General features: G+C 48.8%; 1 protein-coding gene across 1 annotated transcript in view; it reads left to right on the top strand.

The window, feature by feature from the left end:
• Positions 1–1,399: 1,399 nt before the first annotated feature.
• The window catches only part of JAM3 (junctional adhesion molecule 3), a 39,168-nt gene continuing 23,195 nt past the window's right edge, over positions 1,400–17,372 (top strand). Inside the window, exon 1 of the mRNA XM_032472457.1 lies at positions 1,400–1,544. Coding sequence (XP_032328348.1) covers positions 1,415–1,544 — 130 coding nt within the window. The 5' untranslated portion in view covers positions 1,400–1,414. The remainder of the gene's footprint in view (positions 1,545–17,372) is intronic.

Raw genomic sequence — 17,372 nt, 5'->3', positions numbered from 1 at the left:
TTCCCTGATAAGCAACTGTTTGAATATGCCCTTTGGAACTCAGGGAAGGTCAAGGAGGCTGAATGAAGCCTATTTCCTACAAACAAGAAATGGGGACATAGGATTTTTACCTGGGATGGCCCCACAGGGTCCTGCTCCATTTCTAGAGCAAAAGGAAAAAAAGTCAGTGGTTCTAAGTAGAATTTTACTCTTTTCAATTTCTGTTTTGTGTTTAATGAAGGGAGCGAGGCCACTACTATAAAATAATTTTTACATGCTTTTACTTGTGCCTTTGAAACATAGTAAACTGGAACAGAAAGAAGATTTAGGAAAAGAAAGACAATAGAGTCATAATAGGTAATTGAGTTATTTTTTAATTTTTATTCTGTCTTTATGAGATTTGGGGGAATGCAATTAACTCACACTTTCAAAAGTCTGAACAGTTATAAAGACTTATAAAGAAGATCATATGCAATGGCAGTTGGAGCACATCCTTGGCAACAGCCTTGATCTGTTTCATGTTTCTTGGCATTCGTGATTTAGCTTACATGTAAGTTATGCATTCTTATACACATACATATGTACACACATTGTTCTACTTTTCTACAAACTAAGAATAGTAAAATACTCAAAAAAACCTGGGGTGATGTATGAAAAATGAAGTACTTAAGTTAGACATTAAAAAATATTCGTTGCTGGCATATTTTACTCACAACTATCCTCAGAATTCTGTTTGACTCTGCTGTTTCCTGGGGCACTAGGAATGTACTTTTTACCTTAGATGTAATACAAGCTATTTCCAGAGTTTCCCACCATATTAAACAACACTCAAGTTCTCCTGTATCCCTAGGTCCAATTTCCAGTGCATTTAATTGTTTTCTTCATCTTGTGTGCTTGTCCTCATAAGTCCTCTGTTTTTCTTCCCTAACTTCACCATTTCGCAATATTCAGAAATCAAAGCAAAGAGTTACCCCGCTTTTCTGCAGAATCAACTGTTGGGGGTACCATTATGATTTTGGGATACCACAGAGAGTATGGATTCTGTTTATTTTAGAAAGACGTAATTTTTATGCACTGCATAATGCATGTCCTGCTTATGTTTTATGTATTTTTCAGCGCTTTTCCTTCTCATCACATTTGGAATTGGGGGCCCACAGAGGCAAGGCGATAGTGCTTCCTGGATAACTGGGCTGCATCCTTGTTTGTAAAATAAGAAGCAGTTCATTTCCCAAATTTTAATGGAGCATTTCTTCCCGGATTCCTTTCATAGCTGTGGAAATTCACCCCGCCCACTCTTGAACACGCCCCTTCACCTCTTCCCATCAAATTCTTTCAAAGGGACCCCCAAGGGCCGGGTCCAGAGCATCCCTGCCTCCATAGCAACCAGACTCGGGCTTCCGGCGCACCATAGCGACGGCTCGCCGCCGTGGTCGCTATGGCGACCGGGGCGGGCACAGGGTCGCGGGCAGGGCGCATGCGCGGGGAGCGGGCCCGCGGCCCCTCAGCTGCGCTCGACATGGCGCTGAGGCGGCGGCCCGCGCTGGCCCTGCTGCTGCTCCTGCGGGGTGAGTCCGCGGGCCTCCGCCGGCGCGGGGCGCAGGGGCCCGGCGAGGGCAGCGGGCCGGCGGGGTGGGGTCCGGGGTGTGCGGGGCCCGGGGCGGCGGGGCCCGGGGATGCAGAGGTCTGGCTCGGGTCCGGAGGCGGGGATGCGAGGGTCCCGGGGACGCGGGACATCGCGCGCGCCCCGCAGTGCGGGCCCGGGGGAGGCCCGGGGGTGCAGGGGCCCCGGAGGTCGAGTGGCCCTGGCGTGGGAGTCCGGGGTCTGGGCGAGGGGAGCAGCCCTGGGCGTGCGGGGGTCCCGGGGGTCCAGGTGCTGGGTCGGGGGTCCAGGTCTGGGGTCGGGGTCCCGGGTGCGGGCGGGGCGAGCGGCCGTGGGGGTGCGGGGTCCGGGGAGGTCGGGTGCAGGGGCGTCCCGGGGCTGCGGGGTCGGCCGGGTCCGGCCCGGGTCCGGCGGCCCCACGTCCCGCCGCGAACAAAGCCGGCCGCTGACCGGTCTCCCGTCCCCACCGGCCCTTTGTCCCGCCGGCCTCCTGAGCCCCGGGGCCCGCCCTGGAGTGTCGGTGGGGGCCCCTGGACCGGGTGGGTCTGTCCTCCGGCGGGAGGTCACCGGGAGGCAGGACCACACGCTGGTGTCCGCGAGGCGCACTGGGCGCTCGAGACCTGATCCCACGCGGTCCTCACCGCAGTCCGCGAGTGGGTGTCCCAACCCGCTTCGAGAGAGAACTCGGAGCCCGAAGTCTGCTCGCAGGACCAGGGGAGACTCAGACCGTGGTCCCCAGCACCGCGCCACCCCTTCCCGGGTGGCATCCGCAGGCCACCAGACCCGGTCCTTTCCCGGCACTTGGGTCACTTTGTTGCCTGCCTAGTTGCCGTCGTCATCCCGTGATGTTTTCCAGGGTCACACAGTCAAACCCCAAGTGACTGTTAAGGGGTGGGGAGGGCGCACTCGGAAAACAAAGGCTCCTGTGTTAGAGGCTCACTTGGGTGATGGTGGGGGTCGCCCACAGGGGTGGCGGGAACAGTGAGGGTCCGGGCAGGAGCTGGGGAGCAGGGCCCCGTGATGAAGGCTAAGCTCAGGGTGTAGAGACTGTCCATATACTTTGCCTGAAAGTGATTTCCAAAACCGTGTGGTTAGGGGAGATGAATGATGAAAGGCTAGCCAGGGGACGAGGGTGTCAGGAATGTCCTCTCCCGGCTTTGTTGGTCACACTGACACTGTCCTATTCACAGACTGGAACAACTCGCTATTGTTGAAAAGGTCTGTTGTCGTGAAAGTTCACAGCTTTTACTGCAGAAACATTTGGCGGTTTAGTTCAGGACTGAGGTTCACTGTGGTGGTTTGCTAGTAAAACCAGCTGATGCAAAGGCCTTCACCTCCCCTTAACTTCTTATTTTGGTCTCCCCAGGGGTTACTTTTGTGGCCTTCTTACCTGCAGAGCTTAGGAGGGATAATCAAATTTTGCAAAATAGGACTAATGACAAAGAATTCAGGTGTTAGGGTGTATAACCCACTTTGAAGGGGGTAGCTGTCATTTTTAGTAGGGAGCCCGTTTCCATTACTTTATGCTCTAAATATACTGCAACACGTTGAAAACTTGACTCGTCCACAGGGCATCACCGCTGTGTCTTTTTTTTTAATGATTACTCTTTTCAGTTGCTGTTATTTTTGCGTGTTCTCATTTAGAAACAATTTAGTTCCTGATATAATACAAATGTTCTTCATTAGTTACCCTTTAATATGTATTCATTTGATATTGGTAGCAACTCTAAGAGGTTGTTACTGTCATTTTGCCCATTTTGTGGATGAAGATACCGAAGCACAGAGAGTTTCAGTAACTCGCTCAGGGCACCATCCCGTGTGTCTCGGGTGTGGATATCTCCACTATTTGTATTAATCCATTTTTTAGTTGCATGTATTATTCCGTTTGACAATCTAATTCTTGTTATGGATCATTTTAACCAAATTATTAGGTGTTCAAAGCTGTGTGGTTTGTATATAAAATATTCTTTTGTTGAATTGGTGACAGGTGTAGCTCCTCTTTACAAATGTTATGCCACATGTCTTTTTTGAATGATTATGTGGTAATTACTGTGGGTTTCCAAGTATTTTGATGTCCTAGAGAGAAGTGCTTCGTTTAGAATTAAAACAGAAACAGTCTGTGTTCTTGGACTAAGACAGTTTGTGTGCAAAAGCTTATCAAAATCTGAAAATCATGAGTTCCAGGGCATTTTTGAAAAAAATGTATATTTTCCATTTGCATTTGTTTGGACTTCTAAAAAAATTTTTAAATGACCTATTCTTTTATGTTTTAATCCTTTTGAGTTAACTATATCTGACAGATGTGATCATTGTCAGATATGCGTGTGCATATGTGTGTTGAGAAAAACAAGGAACACCTGCCCAGAAGCACGCCTGCCTCGGATCAGCTGTTCATTTCCAAATGTCTTGTCCGTGGCGTCCGGTCTAGAGTGCTCCAGGCTGGGGAGACTGAATGGGCAGCTGTTAGAGACACTTCATCATAAGGAATTGCGGTATCACCTCCGGACAGACTGAGTGCACCCCCGACGCCTGCGCTCCAGGCGACTTGCTCCTACGGCAGCCCCGCAGGGCAGGCTTGCATCACTGCTTTGGAAAGGAGCCGGATTTGCACTGGGCGCATTTTCTGAACTGGGCACATAGTGTAATCGAAGAGGCTGTGGGTTTAGTACAGTCCACCTAGCAGCTGTTAGAGATGTGCTGTTAGCAGATTCCTTCTCCATAGATTCTTTGAATTTTTTCGTGAGCACAAGTGGGGTAAGACAAAGGAAAGCATGTGAACGACACTAGGGTGTACAGAGGCTGCTGTGTGGTGCCCTCGTATGAAGCTGGATCCCCTCTTTTAAGATGTGTTTGTAACTGCTTGGTGCGAAAGGGCTGCCGTCAGGGCTGAATGAGATTTCAGACCTTCTGTGCCTGCCCTCTGAATGCCAGCAGTGTGTGCAGGCAGCTTCAGTGGAGTATGAAGAGTTCCTGAAAGAAAGTGCCGGCCAGCACATTCTTTCACACCTCGTTTAGCAAGGACAGCACGCGCCGCGATACTCTGTGTGGAACGCTGAAGCCTTAATTTACTGCCTCTTTCCCACTTGCCATGATGCACAGAAAGCTTCTCGAGAATTAGCCCCTGTTTCTGATGTCAGGGAATGGTGTTCGTGTGTCTTCTGCATTTCTGAGTGGTACCTACTCTGTTATGTGTTATACTTCCCATGAGTAGCTAGTATGCACAGCAGAGGTTTCAAAGCTTGTCGTGGAGAAACATCAAACTTGTAATACGTTAGGACCATACGAACATTCTTCCACCTTTGGTTTTCAGGGGGATCCTGAGACTTCTATGGTTCAGCGTCCTTTCTGCAGAATATTGGCCACTCCAAGTTCCCCAGAGCTTAACCTCAGCGCACAGCTTGCATCTTTCCTGTCTCTGAATAGCATGGTCCTCAGTCTGCAGCTCTGTTCAGTACCACAGACATCTGTTGAGTGTCTGCAATATTGTCCTTCATGCTAGGGGTACAGAAATCCGTAGGGCGTCCCCAGCCCTTGAAGAGCCAGGAGGATGAGTGTGGAATTATGCTGCGCTTTAGTTGCTGAGTGTAAATGCGTTTTATCTTCTCAGCGTTAGGAAAAATTCATTGGGACCAGAGGCTGAATTTAATTTCTTTTGTATCTTTCCAGAGATGACTATAGTAAATATTCTCTCTGTCACCTGAGAGTCAGCATTTCTTAAGCACTTCCTGTGTGTCCAGACTTTTTTTTTTTTAATGTATCTTAGTTCCAGTGACCCAGGAACTTTTGGAAGTCCCTGGTTTTTACCACAGTAGTTTCTGTGGAAGAGAGAGAATGGTAAGTATTTCTTGACTTGGTTTAATTTAAAAATCTTTCTTTCCTACCCTATGCGATTACACAGGTTAAGAAAAAGAAAAACATGAAGGAATGCTCATGAAATTATTTAAGTCACAAGCTGCAGGCTAGTCTGCCCCGTCTGATCCCAGTTACACAGAACATCTCACGTTCGGGAAAACCTGCAGGGTGATGAACCAGAGTGCTGACGGGTGCCATTTCTGAGTGGTGGGTCTGAAGCCTGAGGGTTTTTTCCTACTTTTCTCTGTCTTCCTGGCTGATTCTTTTGTCTTTTTTTTTTTTTCAAGTTTTCTTTAATAAGAATGTTCTTCTATAATGAAAAAGCTTGCCTTTGTTCTGGCCGCCAGTAGATAGAATAGTGACATTTTAAATTTGACACCAAGGAGAGCTTTCCTTTAAAATGGGAAAACTTAGTTGAGTGTGACACCTTGTGACTGTGGCTTTTCTAGCACCTGAATTAGCAGCGGCTGGACGGCAGGGGGGAGGGGCAGGCTGGATGCTCAGTCTGATCACGCGTTCTTTGTGACTTGTTTGAGAGGTTTGCTGTCACTGGCTCTAGGGTGGGGGAGCCTCTACCGGTGCTTAGCTGGAAGACTGAGGGCTGATGAGAATACCTGCCTCTCCTTTTTTTGAACAAACAAGCGGAAAGACCTGAGTAGTTGCTTTGGTCTGTTGTGCAGAGTCAGCCAGTGTTTACTGGGCCCCCGCTTTGTGCCAGCCGCGCCCCTCCTGGGGGACCTGCTTTCTTTGTCTGGGTGATAGGAATCCCGGTCAAATTGACTTCCTTGGGAAACAGACTCTGAAAGATGTTTCCTGAAGTCAGCTGTCCCCCTTATCACTTCTTCCTGCCCACCCGACTTCCTTGTTGGACGCCTTTAAGGAAAATACTTAGTGTCTCCAGAATGAAGTACAGCTGTCTGGAGGACTGCAAAGAACGCAGCACATCCCAAGACAGCTGCCCGCCTTCTTGTGTATGTGCCATGTTTTTCCTCTAAAGTGTCGCTTCAAGGGCGCTGGGACTTTATCAGCTAATCCATGTTTATTTGGCGATCGCTGTTTTCACGGCAGTAAAGCCTTCCGTGAGCAAAGCAGGGAAATCTAAGATGAGCCCTTCCGCAGACCAGGAGCATACAGTGTAGACAGCTAACTAACGGAGTACCACTTTGTGTAAATGTTTTATGTGTGTGTGTGGGGGGGTCTAGCTCAGTGGTGGAGCGTGTGCTCAGCCTGCACAAGGTCTTGGCTTCAATCCCCAGTGCCTCCATCAAAATAAGTAATTAAATAAACCTAATTACCCCCCCCAAAGCAAACAAACAAAAACAAATGTTTCGTGTGTTTAGGAGTGAGGGCGCCTGCTCTGTGCTGGCCTGGTAGAGGCGAATTTCCAGGAGCCGCTGGACTTTGAGGGATAAGTTGATTTACGCGGTGCAGGTTTGGCGGGATTGGGGTGTTTGGGGCCAGGAAAGCAGAGGAGATAAGGGAGAGAAGGCGCGGGGTTGGGATGCATGTGTCGTGCATGGGGACCAGTGCGTTATCATGATGCTGAATGATCACAGCCGCCCTTTACTGAAAGCAGGGCCGGCCCAGCAGGGGAGCCGATGGACCTCGGCTGGCAGTTTCTGTAGGTCTCGTTCGCAGGCGCTGAATGTGGCGCTCAGGCAGGCTGGTTCCCGAGCCCCAGGTCCGCGGTCAGTGGGTCAAGGCGCAGGTCGTCCCTGCAAGAGAACAGCGGAGAGTAACCCAGCTGGGAGGTGGTGAAGCGTTTTCAGTGCCACCTGGAAAATGCGGACCTCAGGGCGTGGGGCGCGGAGGTATCTGATCGGTGATCCGATGTGTGTTCCTCTGAGACTGTGGTCAAGAAGGCTGGGACGGAGGGTCTCCTGCTGTTGAATTCATTTTTGCTTATATCTGAAAATACGTTTATTTCAGTCTTGTTCTTGAAACACAGATTCACTGGCTACAAGCTTCAGGTTGACGGGTGCCTTGTCTGGGGGCCGGGCTCCACGGCGGCGCTGCGTCCGGTTCGGCGCTCTGCTGAGACACCGTGGTCTCGCCCTGGCTCCCCTCCGGCTCCGTTCAAGGGCTTTTCTTTGGCAAAAGTGTTGCTTCGCGTGTCCAGGGTACCTTTCTTTTTAGTTATTCCACTTGTTAATTTGTGGTCTTTGTGTAGCTGCAAGTGTATTTCTTCCCAGAGAATTCTCAGGTATTTGTTCAAATACTGCCCAGCTTCTGTTTCCTTAATTCTTTCCTCTGGGACTCTCTTCGGTCTTCTGTCTTCCAAGACTGTTAACCTTTCTGTCATAATTTCATATTCTTCTTTCTTTGTCCTATTTTGGGTTATTTCTTTAGATTAGCTTTACAACTGTTTCTTTTTCCAGCCATGTCTAATCTGTTATTTAACCAACGTATAAAGTTTTTTTAAACCGATTTTTCATTTCTAAAAATTTACTTCGTTCTTGTTATAATCTGGTTTCTTTGGCTTGCTCATTTTTTTTTTACTCCTTTTTTAAATTTTTTAAACATTTCATGCACAGATGTTTTATATTCTGTATGTGATACTTCAAATATCTGAATCCAAATCTAATATTCACTGTTTCTCACGAGTCTGACTTACAGGGGCTTGTTTTCCTTTACTTGTAAGCTGGTTCTCAGGGGCCCTGGCGTTCTTTGAACATCTCAAGCTCGGTTCTGCCTTCCTGCCGGCCCCGTGGTGCCCTCTCCCTGGTGACCCCGGGGTCACACCCTGCATTCTCCTTAATTTCTGGTCTCAGCCCTCAGCTGTTTTATTTGCCCTGTTAAAGACCCCCACTTCCTGTGAGCCCGGGGGTGTGGTAAAAACTACCTTTTGTGTAGGACCCGTGGGCGCAGAGGCCCGCAGTCCCTGACTCTAACCCTGACCCAGGGCCCCGCCGGGTCAGGGCTGTGCTTCATTCACCTCGTCTCCCTCGTGTAACTGACGAGTCACACAATTTCCTCTAAGAGTTTCTATTACAAAGGTGATACTTTTGTTTTTACTTTTCAAATACAGAATAAAAATGTCGGCTGTGTGTTTTCAGAGCACGTACACCCTGTGGGGGTTCTGCTGGGCCCGGGGTGGGTTGAACGGTTCTTGCTTAGCATCCCTGCCTGGGAGGGGGCTGGCTGCTATGCAGGAGTACCTGACTGTACAACTGCCATCGCTGTCCCTGCATGCGTTTATCCGAAAAGCAACTGTCTGTCTCTCGAGATACCGCAACTGAAACTGGAGAATCAGCACTGCTCTGGCGCCTGGGACAGCGGCTTCTTTCTCCTCTGTTAACGGGACAGGTGAAGATGTTCAGGGCAAAACAGAAGGTCACCTTGAGCTTTCTAGCCGAAGTCCGAATCCAAGATTCAGGTTCCTCCAGGACGCAGTGCTGGTTCTGCGAGAGGCCCAGCCCAGGCCCGCCCGAGCCTCGAGGTCGCGGCCTCTCGGATACTGTTCTGGGTGAAGGAAGGGGCGTGCCGTGGGCGTCAGGAATTCTGGATCCATTTCCCAGCTTTGCCTGTGATTCACTTTGGGATCGTGGGGGAAATAATACTGGTTTTTATCCAAGGCACTGGAAAGCAGTTTCAACACCATCTCTTACTTTACCACCAGAAGTTTCCCATTTCTTTCCCCCATTTGGTAACTCACTGTGTGAGGTTCAGATCCAAAGAAGTGATTTTATGGGAATTCAAGAGAATTTTTAACTGATTAGTTGAAGTAGTTTATTTGTTAATCGGAAGTGCCTTTGAAGGTTTGAAAACCTAGTTCACAGAAATCTCTTCCTCTTCTGAAACTTCGGAAGGGTTTTGGAGACAGGGAAATGGTGCGGAACCCTCTTCCGCCCCAAGAGGCTAGGGAAGTTCATCTTTCAGAAGCTCTGGCTTTCGGTTTGTTTCTTCAGTCTGCTGCGACCCTACTTACTAGACCTAGTGCTTTAAGAGCTCCTGTGCTGGTTTGCCGTGAAGAGCAGGATGGACCCTGTTTGGCTGGGGTGGTAGTCTGTGCATTTGGTATCTTACTGTCAGCTGTGAAGTGTTCACACTGACTGCATCTGGCCTCGCTTTCAAGTCCGCTGGGAGTGCAGAACCTTGCCGTGAACCTCTCGGGCCGTGGCTCTGTGAGGACAAATGTTTACACATCTTTAGTTCACCAGGCGCTGTTTCAGACCTTGGTCTGCGAGTAGTTGGCGTCACGAGCGCCGGGTGGGGCGGGTGGGGCCGGTGGGGCTTCTGGGCCTCTTCCTCCGAGTGGTGTTTTTATGTGCAAATACGGACGTTTTGTGTGCAATTTGGGGGGCTTACGTGTGAGACCTTAGGTTGAGAGGCCTTCCCTGGGGCTCAGGACCCCCAGAGTGAACGTCTTTTCTCCTTTAGTTCTGCTCTGGCCTGACTCTCCTGTTAGCCAGTGTCTCGGATGATGACTGTCAGTGCCCTAATCTCTGCACGGTTCCAGTTTAAATCAGCCTGTGGGTAGGTCAGAGTGAAGACTGCGAGTTAAATGGAAAAGCAGCCTATGCACGTGGTTTTAGAGATGCTAAGTTCTGCGATTTTCGCAGTGATTGGTCATGTGAGCTCGGCTCCAGGAGGTGTTCAGGGTTAAGCCAAGTGGACAGCAGAAAAGGATCACTGCTGGGGTTCCTCTGCCATCTCGCTCTGGTGTCCCGAGTCCAGCAGGCTCTGTCTGTCTGTCTGTCTCTCTAACTTAGGCAACAGTGATGAGAGAAGAGGTCCAAAAGCACGTTTTGCGACCCTGGCTGAGGGGCCGGTCGTTGCTGGAGCAGGACAAGCGCCTGGGTCCCCGTGGTGGTGCCCGCACGCGGTCGCGCCCTGGGACAGCCCGGAGCCGCAGCTCGCCTCCTTGAGGAGGAGCGTGTTTGTGTTTTGTCTGTTGCTCACCTCTCAGGTGTGCCCACGGTGCTGTCCTGTAGGTGTGTGTCCTGTGTGCAGAGGGACTGCTGCATGGCGGGACTCGGTGCTTCTGTTCCGTGTGAGCAGCTCCTTCAACTCCTGTGCTTTGAGCCCTGTCTGATGAAACCTGGAGCAAGAAGGTTATTTCACTTGCCCTCCATGCTGCAGTGGCAGAGTGATGTCCCCGTTGAGCTGGGAACCCCCACCCCCACCCGCCGCCCTCAGGGAGACACCGCTGGCCAGCCAGGCAGGCTGGGGGTGGCCCTTGGTGTCCACAGCGCCCTCCCCTTAGAGGAGCGGGATTCCAGGGAGACGTGGCCTTCCCTTTCCTTCTACAGGGTCATGGCTGTGTCACGCGGAAGAGGTTGATGCTAAGAGTGTATCTAACTGACTCAGCTTTACTGGGGAGTCTGGAGATTTGGCGCGTGGACTCGCGCCCCGTGGGACTGTCTCTTCTCTGATGGCGGCCCGTCTGCCTGCAGTGCCGAGCCCCCCCCCCCCCCCACCGGCCCCGGCCAGCTCACCCTGGTACCCAGCGCAGTGCGCTTCTGTGTGAGCCTTTCTTCGAGCTCTGGCCTGGAGTGGCCCTTCTGAATCCCTGCTTACCAGGAAGCTGGACTGAGGTTTGAGTCTCAGCTCTGCCCTATGACTTGTCACCTTCTGTTTCCCACCCGTAAGGAGCAGTGGAACACGGGACTTTGTGGGACTGTTCTTCACACCAGTCCGTGCTCCTGTCAAAGTATCTAAATAAGTAACAAAAATAACACTAATTAACGTAGTAAAATTAAAATAAGTAGTGATTACATAAGTGCTCAGCAGAGGGCCTGGCACGGTAACAGACCCTCCGAGACGCGCTGTCACTGCTAATGCTCCGGTGGCTGCTCCACTACGGTTCCTTTGCTCCTCAAGTATCCGGAGGCACACTGGAAGTGAACCTTATCAAGCTTTGGACTCCGCCCGGGAGAGACCCTTCAGGGCCCTGGGTGCATCCTAGCAGTTTGTCCTTACGTTTGCGACAGTTAGGTGCTCGGCTGTAATCAGACAAGACTGTTCCCTTCTTCCCGCCGGCAGCTCTGCGCCCACGCACGCAGGGAGGGCGTCTCCTCCTGCTTGTGGTTTGGGAGGGGCGGGGGCTTCCCTCGCTGCTTCAGAGGGGCTGACACGTGTATTTCTGTTCAAACATCTTACAACCATGGCCTGATCTGTATGTTTCTTAATTGTTGTTTTAAAATAGTTCCACTTTGAGCTGATCCTTTCACGTTTTGAGGTTATGTAATTGTCTCTTAGTGGCTCCGAGTCCGGTTCTCCTTCTCTGCGGAGAGGAGATAATGCCTGCTTTCAGGTTCTTTCCGGGATCAGACGAGACTGTGTGTGAGAGTGGTGCTGTGGTGACAGCTGCGGTACAGATGTGAGCAGTACCCTGCTTTGCCTCCGCCCCTCCAGGCTGGAGTTTCACTGCTGCTCCAGCTCTCCAAGGTGGCAGCTTACAGTCCCAGTTTAAAGCAACCTTCTTGCAGTAAAGCTTCCCTGACGGCTTATTCTGATGAGACAGCAAGCTTTTTAATTTATTTTTTCCGCGTAGGAAAGACAGTTCATCTAAAGTGCAGATTGGTATCCTGGATTTTTCCTAAGGAAACAAAAATCAAGTTTTAAGTTTCAAGAGTAAAGAAGAAAAGAAATTCTCTGACATCTCGGATTTAAAAAGTGGCTCCGTGATATTTCTAGAGAAGATCAGACGTCTTACCCTGGGGGAATTTTCACGCCTGCACCGACAGACTTCGAGTAATAGAAAGTCTCAGTGGAAAGCCCAGCGCATCTCTAAGTAAAGGCGCTGCCAATAGGAATCAGTGAGTTTGCATGAAAAATAAGCATCTTACTAGGTGAACAGCTGTCGGGAATGGGTGAGCTCAGGACAGGAAACAGCCCTCAGACAAGGGCATATTTGGGGTGGGTGTAGGGTGGGGGAGAAAGTGCACGTTGTTCAGGGTGATGACAGGCTAGTTGATGTTATCCTTTACAGAATGGCACTGCCATTTTAGTGCCCTTTGTTTGTGTTTGGGGGGGGGTGAGGCGGTAATTAGCTTATTGTATTATTATTATTAATTTTAATGAAGGTATGGGGGATTGAACCCAGGACCTCATTCGTGCTCAGCACGTGCTGTACCACTGAGCCACAGCCTCGCCCCCACGTAGGTACAGTTTAGACTGTGGATTCCATCTCAGGTCTGCATGAAGAAGCGGGGGCCTGCGGGGGGCACGGACGCCCACGTCCGCAGGTGAGGAGGCTGAGGCTTGGTGACACCCAAGGCGCGTGTAGGGGCTGGTGCTGGCCAGTCGGAACACCAGACCCACACTGCAGACTGCCTATCAGGGAGACATTTCTTCCTCAGAAGTCGTTCAAGCCCCTAAGATACCCAGTTACATTTATGAGGCCGTAAAATATCCAGTGACTGTGCTGGCCGTGGATTCTGAGGAGGGCAAGATTCAGGCACTTGGGTTCCAGTGACCTGTCTCTAAGATGCACTTGACTGGTGTGCTTTCCTAGTAACCCCTGGTGATTGAATCAGGAGCGCAGGGCCACTGCAGCCCCCCCACCCCCACCCCAGCACACAGAAGGCAGCGTGTTAAGCTTCTCTGAGACACGTCCGTGGCCCGGGTCCATTCTCGTGTGTGCTGGGCAGGACAGCGGCCAGGTGGCAGCCCACCTGGGGCCCTGCTGTCCCTCTCCCCACACGACCTCTCCATGAGCCCTCCTCTCTGTCCTGGGGGTCATCACAGTCCTATCCAGGGTGGTTGTGGGGACCGCGAGCCCAGTGCTTGCAAGGAACCGGCGTGTGGCAGGTAGGAAGTTCTACCGGGGGCGCTGGCGTGTGTGTGGTGGTGTGTGTGTGTGTGAACACGTGTGACTCACGTCCCGTACACACACACAGTATCCCTGTTTAGCTTATGGTTGTAGATTGACTTGAAGGAGGCTGTGGTGGGAGGAGAGGCTGGGCCCAGATCACTGAGGTGTCTGGATGCCGGGCGGCTGGGTCTGCGTTGTAGCAGTATGAAATTGGTATGTGGGCACCTGATTAATTTATGGATCTTCAGAGGTGAAAAATGAAGTCCTTCTCCCTTGAGATGAATTATCTAAAAAGAACACAGAGATTCTTGCTTTATTGTTTGTCTGGAATGAGAACAGCACGTTTTTTCCAAGCTTCAGTTTGCTTTTAACATGTGATTTTTAACCATTTCCACACTTTTCCATTCTCTTCCTTATTCCTTGGTACACTGTAGGCTCTCATTTTAAAGTTCAAAAACAGGGTCAGAAGCTTAATTCTGGGCTGTCTGGGGAAGGTCATTACATGGTGTGAGGGAAATTAGGAGTTCCTTCCTTTTTAAACCTAGGATTTTACTTGCCCCCTCCTTCCCCCTCAGGGTTGCGCAGGGAGACGGAAATGGGATGGCTTGATTGTCGTCGGTGTCTTCTGTGGCTGAGTGAGATGAGGGGTGTGTGCGGCGGGTGCAGGCACGGAGACGCCACAGGAAAGCTGTGGCGAGGACAAGCAGCATCTTCAGGGAACCGTGCCTGTCAGTGAGACCGCCCCACACCCTTGTGCCCTGAGCTGCTCACAGAAGGCAGGTTTGGGTGCCTCTGTACCTGGGCCGTCTTGGGAGCAGGGATTCCGGCTGAGCGCTAGAGCACCCTGACTCAGCAGACCGCCACATCACAGGGCCACATGTCAGAGCCCGTTTTTCAACTTTGGACATTTTAGAGAACAGTCGAGGTTATAACTGACATACAGTAAACCACACATTTTCAATGTAGTTTGATGAGTTTGGCTTGTGCGTGAACTCTGGAACATCCCACGCAGTCAAGATTTTGGTCACATCCACCACCACTGCCAAGTTCCCTCGTGCCCCATCCTCTCTGCCCCACCCTACCCTGGCCCCAGACAGCCCTCCCTCTTTTCTGTCACTGTGCCCCTTTGGATTCCGTGGACATTTACATGAGTGGAATCACACCCTTGTGCTCCTTTGTCTGGCTTCCGTCACTCAGCGTACTTGTTCTGAGACTTGTCTGTGTTGCAGAGCATCAATAATTCGTGTCTTTTTCTTGATGAGTAGCACTGTGCCATTGTATGGAAATGACCACAGTCCATCTACGCACTGTTTATGCGTGTCTGGCTTGTTCCCAGATTTTAGCTATTACAAATAAAGTTGCTGTGAGTATTTGTGTATGAGCATTTGCATGAATGTCATTCTCTTTGGTAAGTATCTGGGAACAGAATGGCTGAATCAAATGATAGGTGTATGTTTTAAAATGTTAAGACACCGCCAAACTCATTTCCAAAGTGGCTGTAGCATTTTATGTTCCCGCCTGCAGGGGGTGAGAAGTCCATGTGTTGACAGCCTTGTGAACAGCTGTAGTTCGTTGTCTCCATTTAAGCCCTTCTCACAGGTGTGCTGGCATCTCTTTACCAGACCTCTCACCTGGCTAGTGACGTGGAGCATCTTTCCTGCATTTGCCCCCCTTGACGCCTCTCTACCTGCCATTTTAGAGGGGAAGCATCCAAAGGCTGTTTTCCAGTGAAACTTTATTTACCCAAACAAACAGGGAGCAAGATGTATTCAGCCTTTGGATAGTAGTGTTGGCTGAAAAAATACGCACACTCTAAAAGCTGAGAATTATGTTTTATTTGGCGGACAAAACCGAGGACTTAAGTCTGGAAAATAGCCTCTCAGATGGCTCCGAGGGACTGCTCCAAAGAGGAGAGGGAGGAGCCAGGATACATAGGAGTTTTGCAGCAAAAACCAGATAATTGGAACCTTAAAAGATTACTGTTCATTGAAGGAAACCAGACATCTCAAGTTCATGAGTTTCGCTCTCTTTTCTGTGTATGGGAAGGTGCAGGAGTCTGGGCCCACTGAAATCACTCCTTTGATCTGTACCTTAAGTATGCTCTTCCTTTTCAGTTTGCTTGTATGATGAGTTATATGCATTGGTTTTCAGATATTTAGCCAGGCCTCTATGTTCATGAGCTTTATCGGTCTGTATTTTTTTTCTTGTAATGTCTTTGTCTCCTTTTGGTATTGGAGTAATACTGGTCTCCTAGGGTGAACAAGTTGGGAAGTACTTCCTTCTCTGCACATTTCTGGGGGAGCTTGTTCAGAATTGGTATTATTTTTTCTTCAAATGTTTGGTAGCTGTCTGGGCCTGGAGATTTTTTTGTGGGGTTTCTACTTACAAATTCTTTTTTTCCAATAGACAAAGATATTTTTTTCTTTATGAAAGAGTAAAGGGAAATAAAAGTGCTCATAAGTAAAACAGTAAAAATTACTCATTTCTTCTTGAGTGAGCTTTGGTGGCTTGTGTCCTTCAAGGGATTCATTCCCGCCAGGTTGTCAGAGCCCCAGGCACAAACCTGCACGCTGTCTCGTGTTCTTTCAATGTCTGTGCAGTTGCGGTGCCCCTGCCCTCACTTCTGATACTGTTACTTTGTGCTTCCTCTTTTCCTCCGCATCAGTCTACGTAGAGGTTTGTTAATTTTGTTGATCTTTCCGAAGAGCCAGCTTTTGGTTCTGTTGGTTTTTCTCTGTTCTGTTTTCTGTCTCGTGGTTTCTGCCTTGCTGTTTATTATTTCCTTTATGCTGCTTGCTTTGGATACAGCTGGGTCCACTCTTTGTCCTGTCATGATGTAGAAGCTGAGGCCACTGATCTGAGACCCTTCTTCCTTCCCGACGCAGGCATGCAGTGCTACCTACTTGACTCTCGTTACTGCCTCAGCAGCCTGTCACAAACTCCGATGCCATGTTTTCATTTTCGTTCAGTTCAAAATACTTTCTGATTTCCTTTTTGATTTCTTCTTTGATCTATGGGTTACTAAAAGATGTGCTATTTAGTCTCCAAATGTTAGGGACTTTTCAGATACCTTTCAATAACTGATTTCTAGTTTAGTTTCATTGTAGTTGGAGAACAGACTTTGTATGACTTTAATCTTTTAAAATTTATCGTGGTTTGTTTTCTCTCCCAGAATATGGCCTACTTTGGTAAATGCTGCACTTGAGAAGAATATATTGTTACAGTCTTTGGGTGAAATGTTCTATAAATGTCAACAAAGTCAAGTTGACTGCTTTTTAAAGTCTTCTGTATCCATCCAGATTTTCTGTCTGATTTTCTTTCTGTTCTATTAATTATTCAAAGAACTATATTGAAATCTCCAGTAATAGCTGGATTTATGCATCATGTATTTTGCAGCTTTTTATTAGGTACATAATTGTTTAAGATTGTTAATGTCTTATTAACAGATTGAAGAATGAGAATCATACGATAATCTCAATGGATGCAGAAAAAGCTTTTGACAGTTGAACATCATTTACGATAAAAACTCAACAAAGTGGGTGTAGAGGGAACACACCTACACAAAATAAAGGCTGCGTATGAAAAGCCCACGACTGACGTCATTCTCAATGACAGAAAGCTGAAAGTACTTATTCTAAGATCAGGAACAAAACAAGGATGCCCACCCTCGCCATTCGTATTCGGCATAGTACTGGAAGTCCTAGCCACAGCAATCAGAGAAGAAGAAGAAATAAAAGGAATAAAAATTGGCAAGGACAAAGTAAAAAAGGAGGAAGTAAAAGAAGTCACTGTTTGCAGAAGACATGATACTATACATCAAAAATCCTCAAGATGCCACTGAAAAAACTACTAGAGCTCATCAGTGAATTTGGTAGAATTGCAGAGTACAGATTTAATACACAGAAATCTGTTGCATTTCTATATCCCAACAATGAACTATCAGAAAGAAAAATTAAGAAAACAATCCTATTTACAGTTGCTTCAAAAAAGAATAAAATACCTGGGACTAAAGCTAAGGAGGTAGAAGACCTGTACTTGGAAAACCGTGAGACACCGAAGGAGAAACTGAAGACTCGGAAAACTGTGAGACACCAATGAAGAAACTGAAGACACAAACAGACGGAAAGATATACGGTGTTCTTGGAAGAATTAATTTTTTAAATTGAAGTATAGTTGATATGC

This window comes from Camelus ferus, chromosome 33, assembly GCF_009834535.1.
Source record: "Camelus ferus isolate YT-003-E chromosome 33, BCGSAC_Cfer_1.0, whole genome shotgun sequence".
Classification (NCBI taxonomy): Eukaryota; Metazoa; Chordata; class Mammalia; order Artiodactyla; family Camelidae; genus Camelus; species Camelus ferus.
The sequence above is the reverse complement of the archived record's forward strand: the minus strand, read 5'-3'. Positions and strand labels throughout refer to the sequence as shown.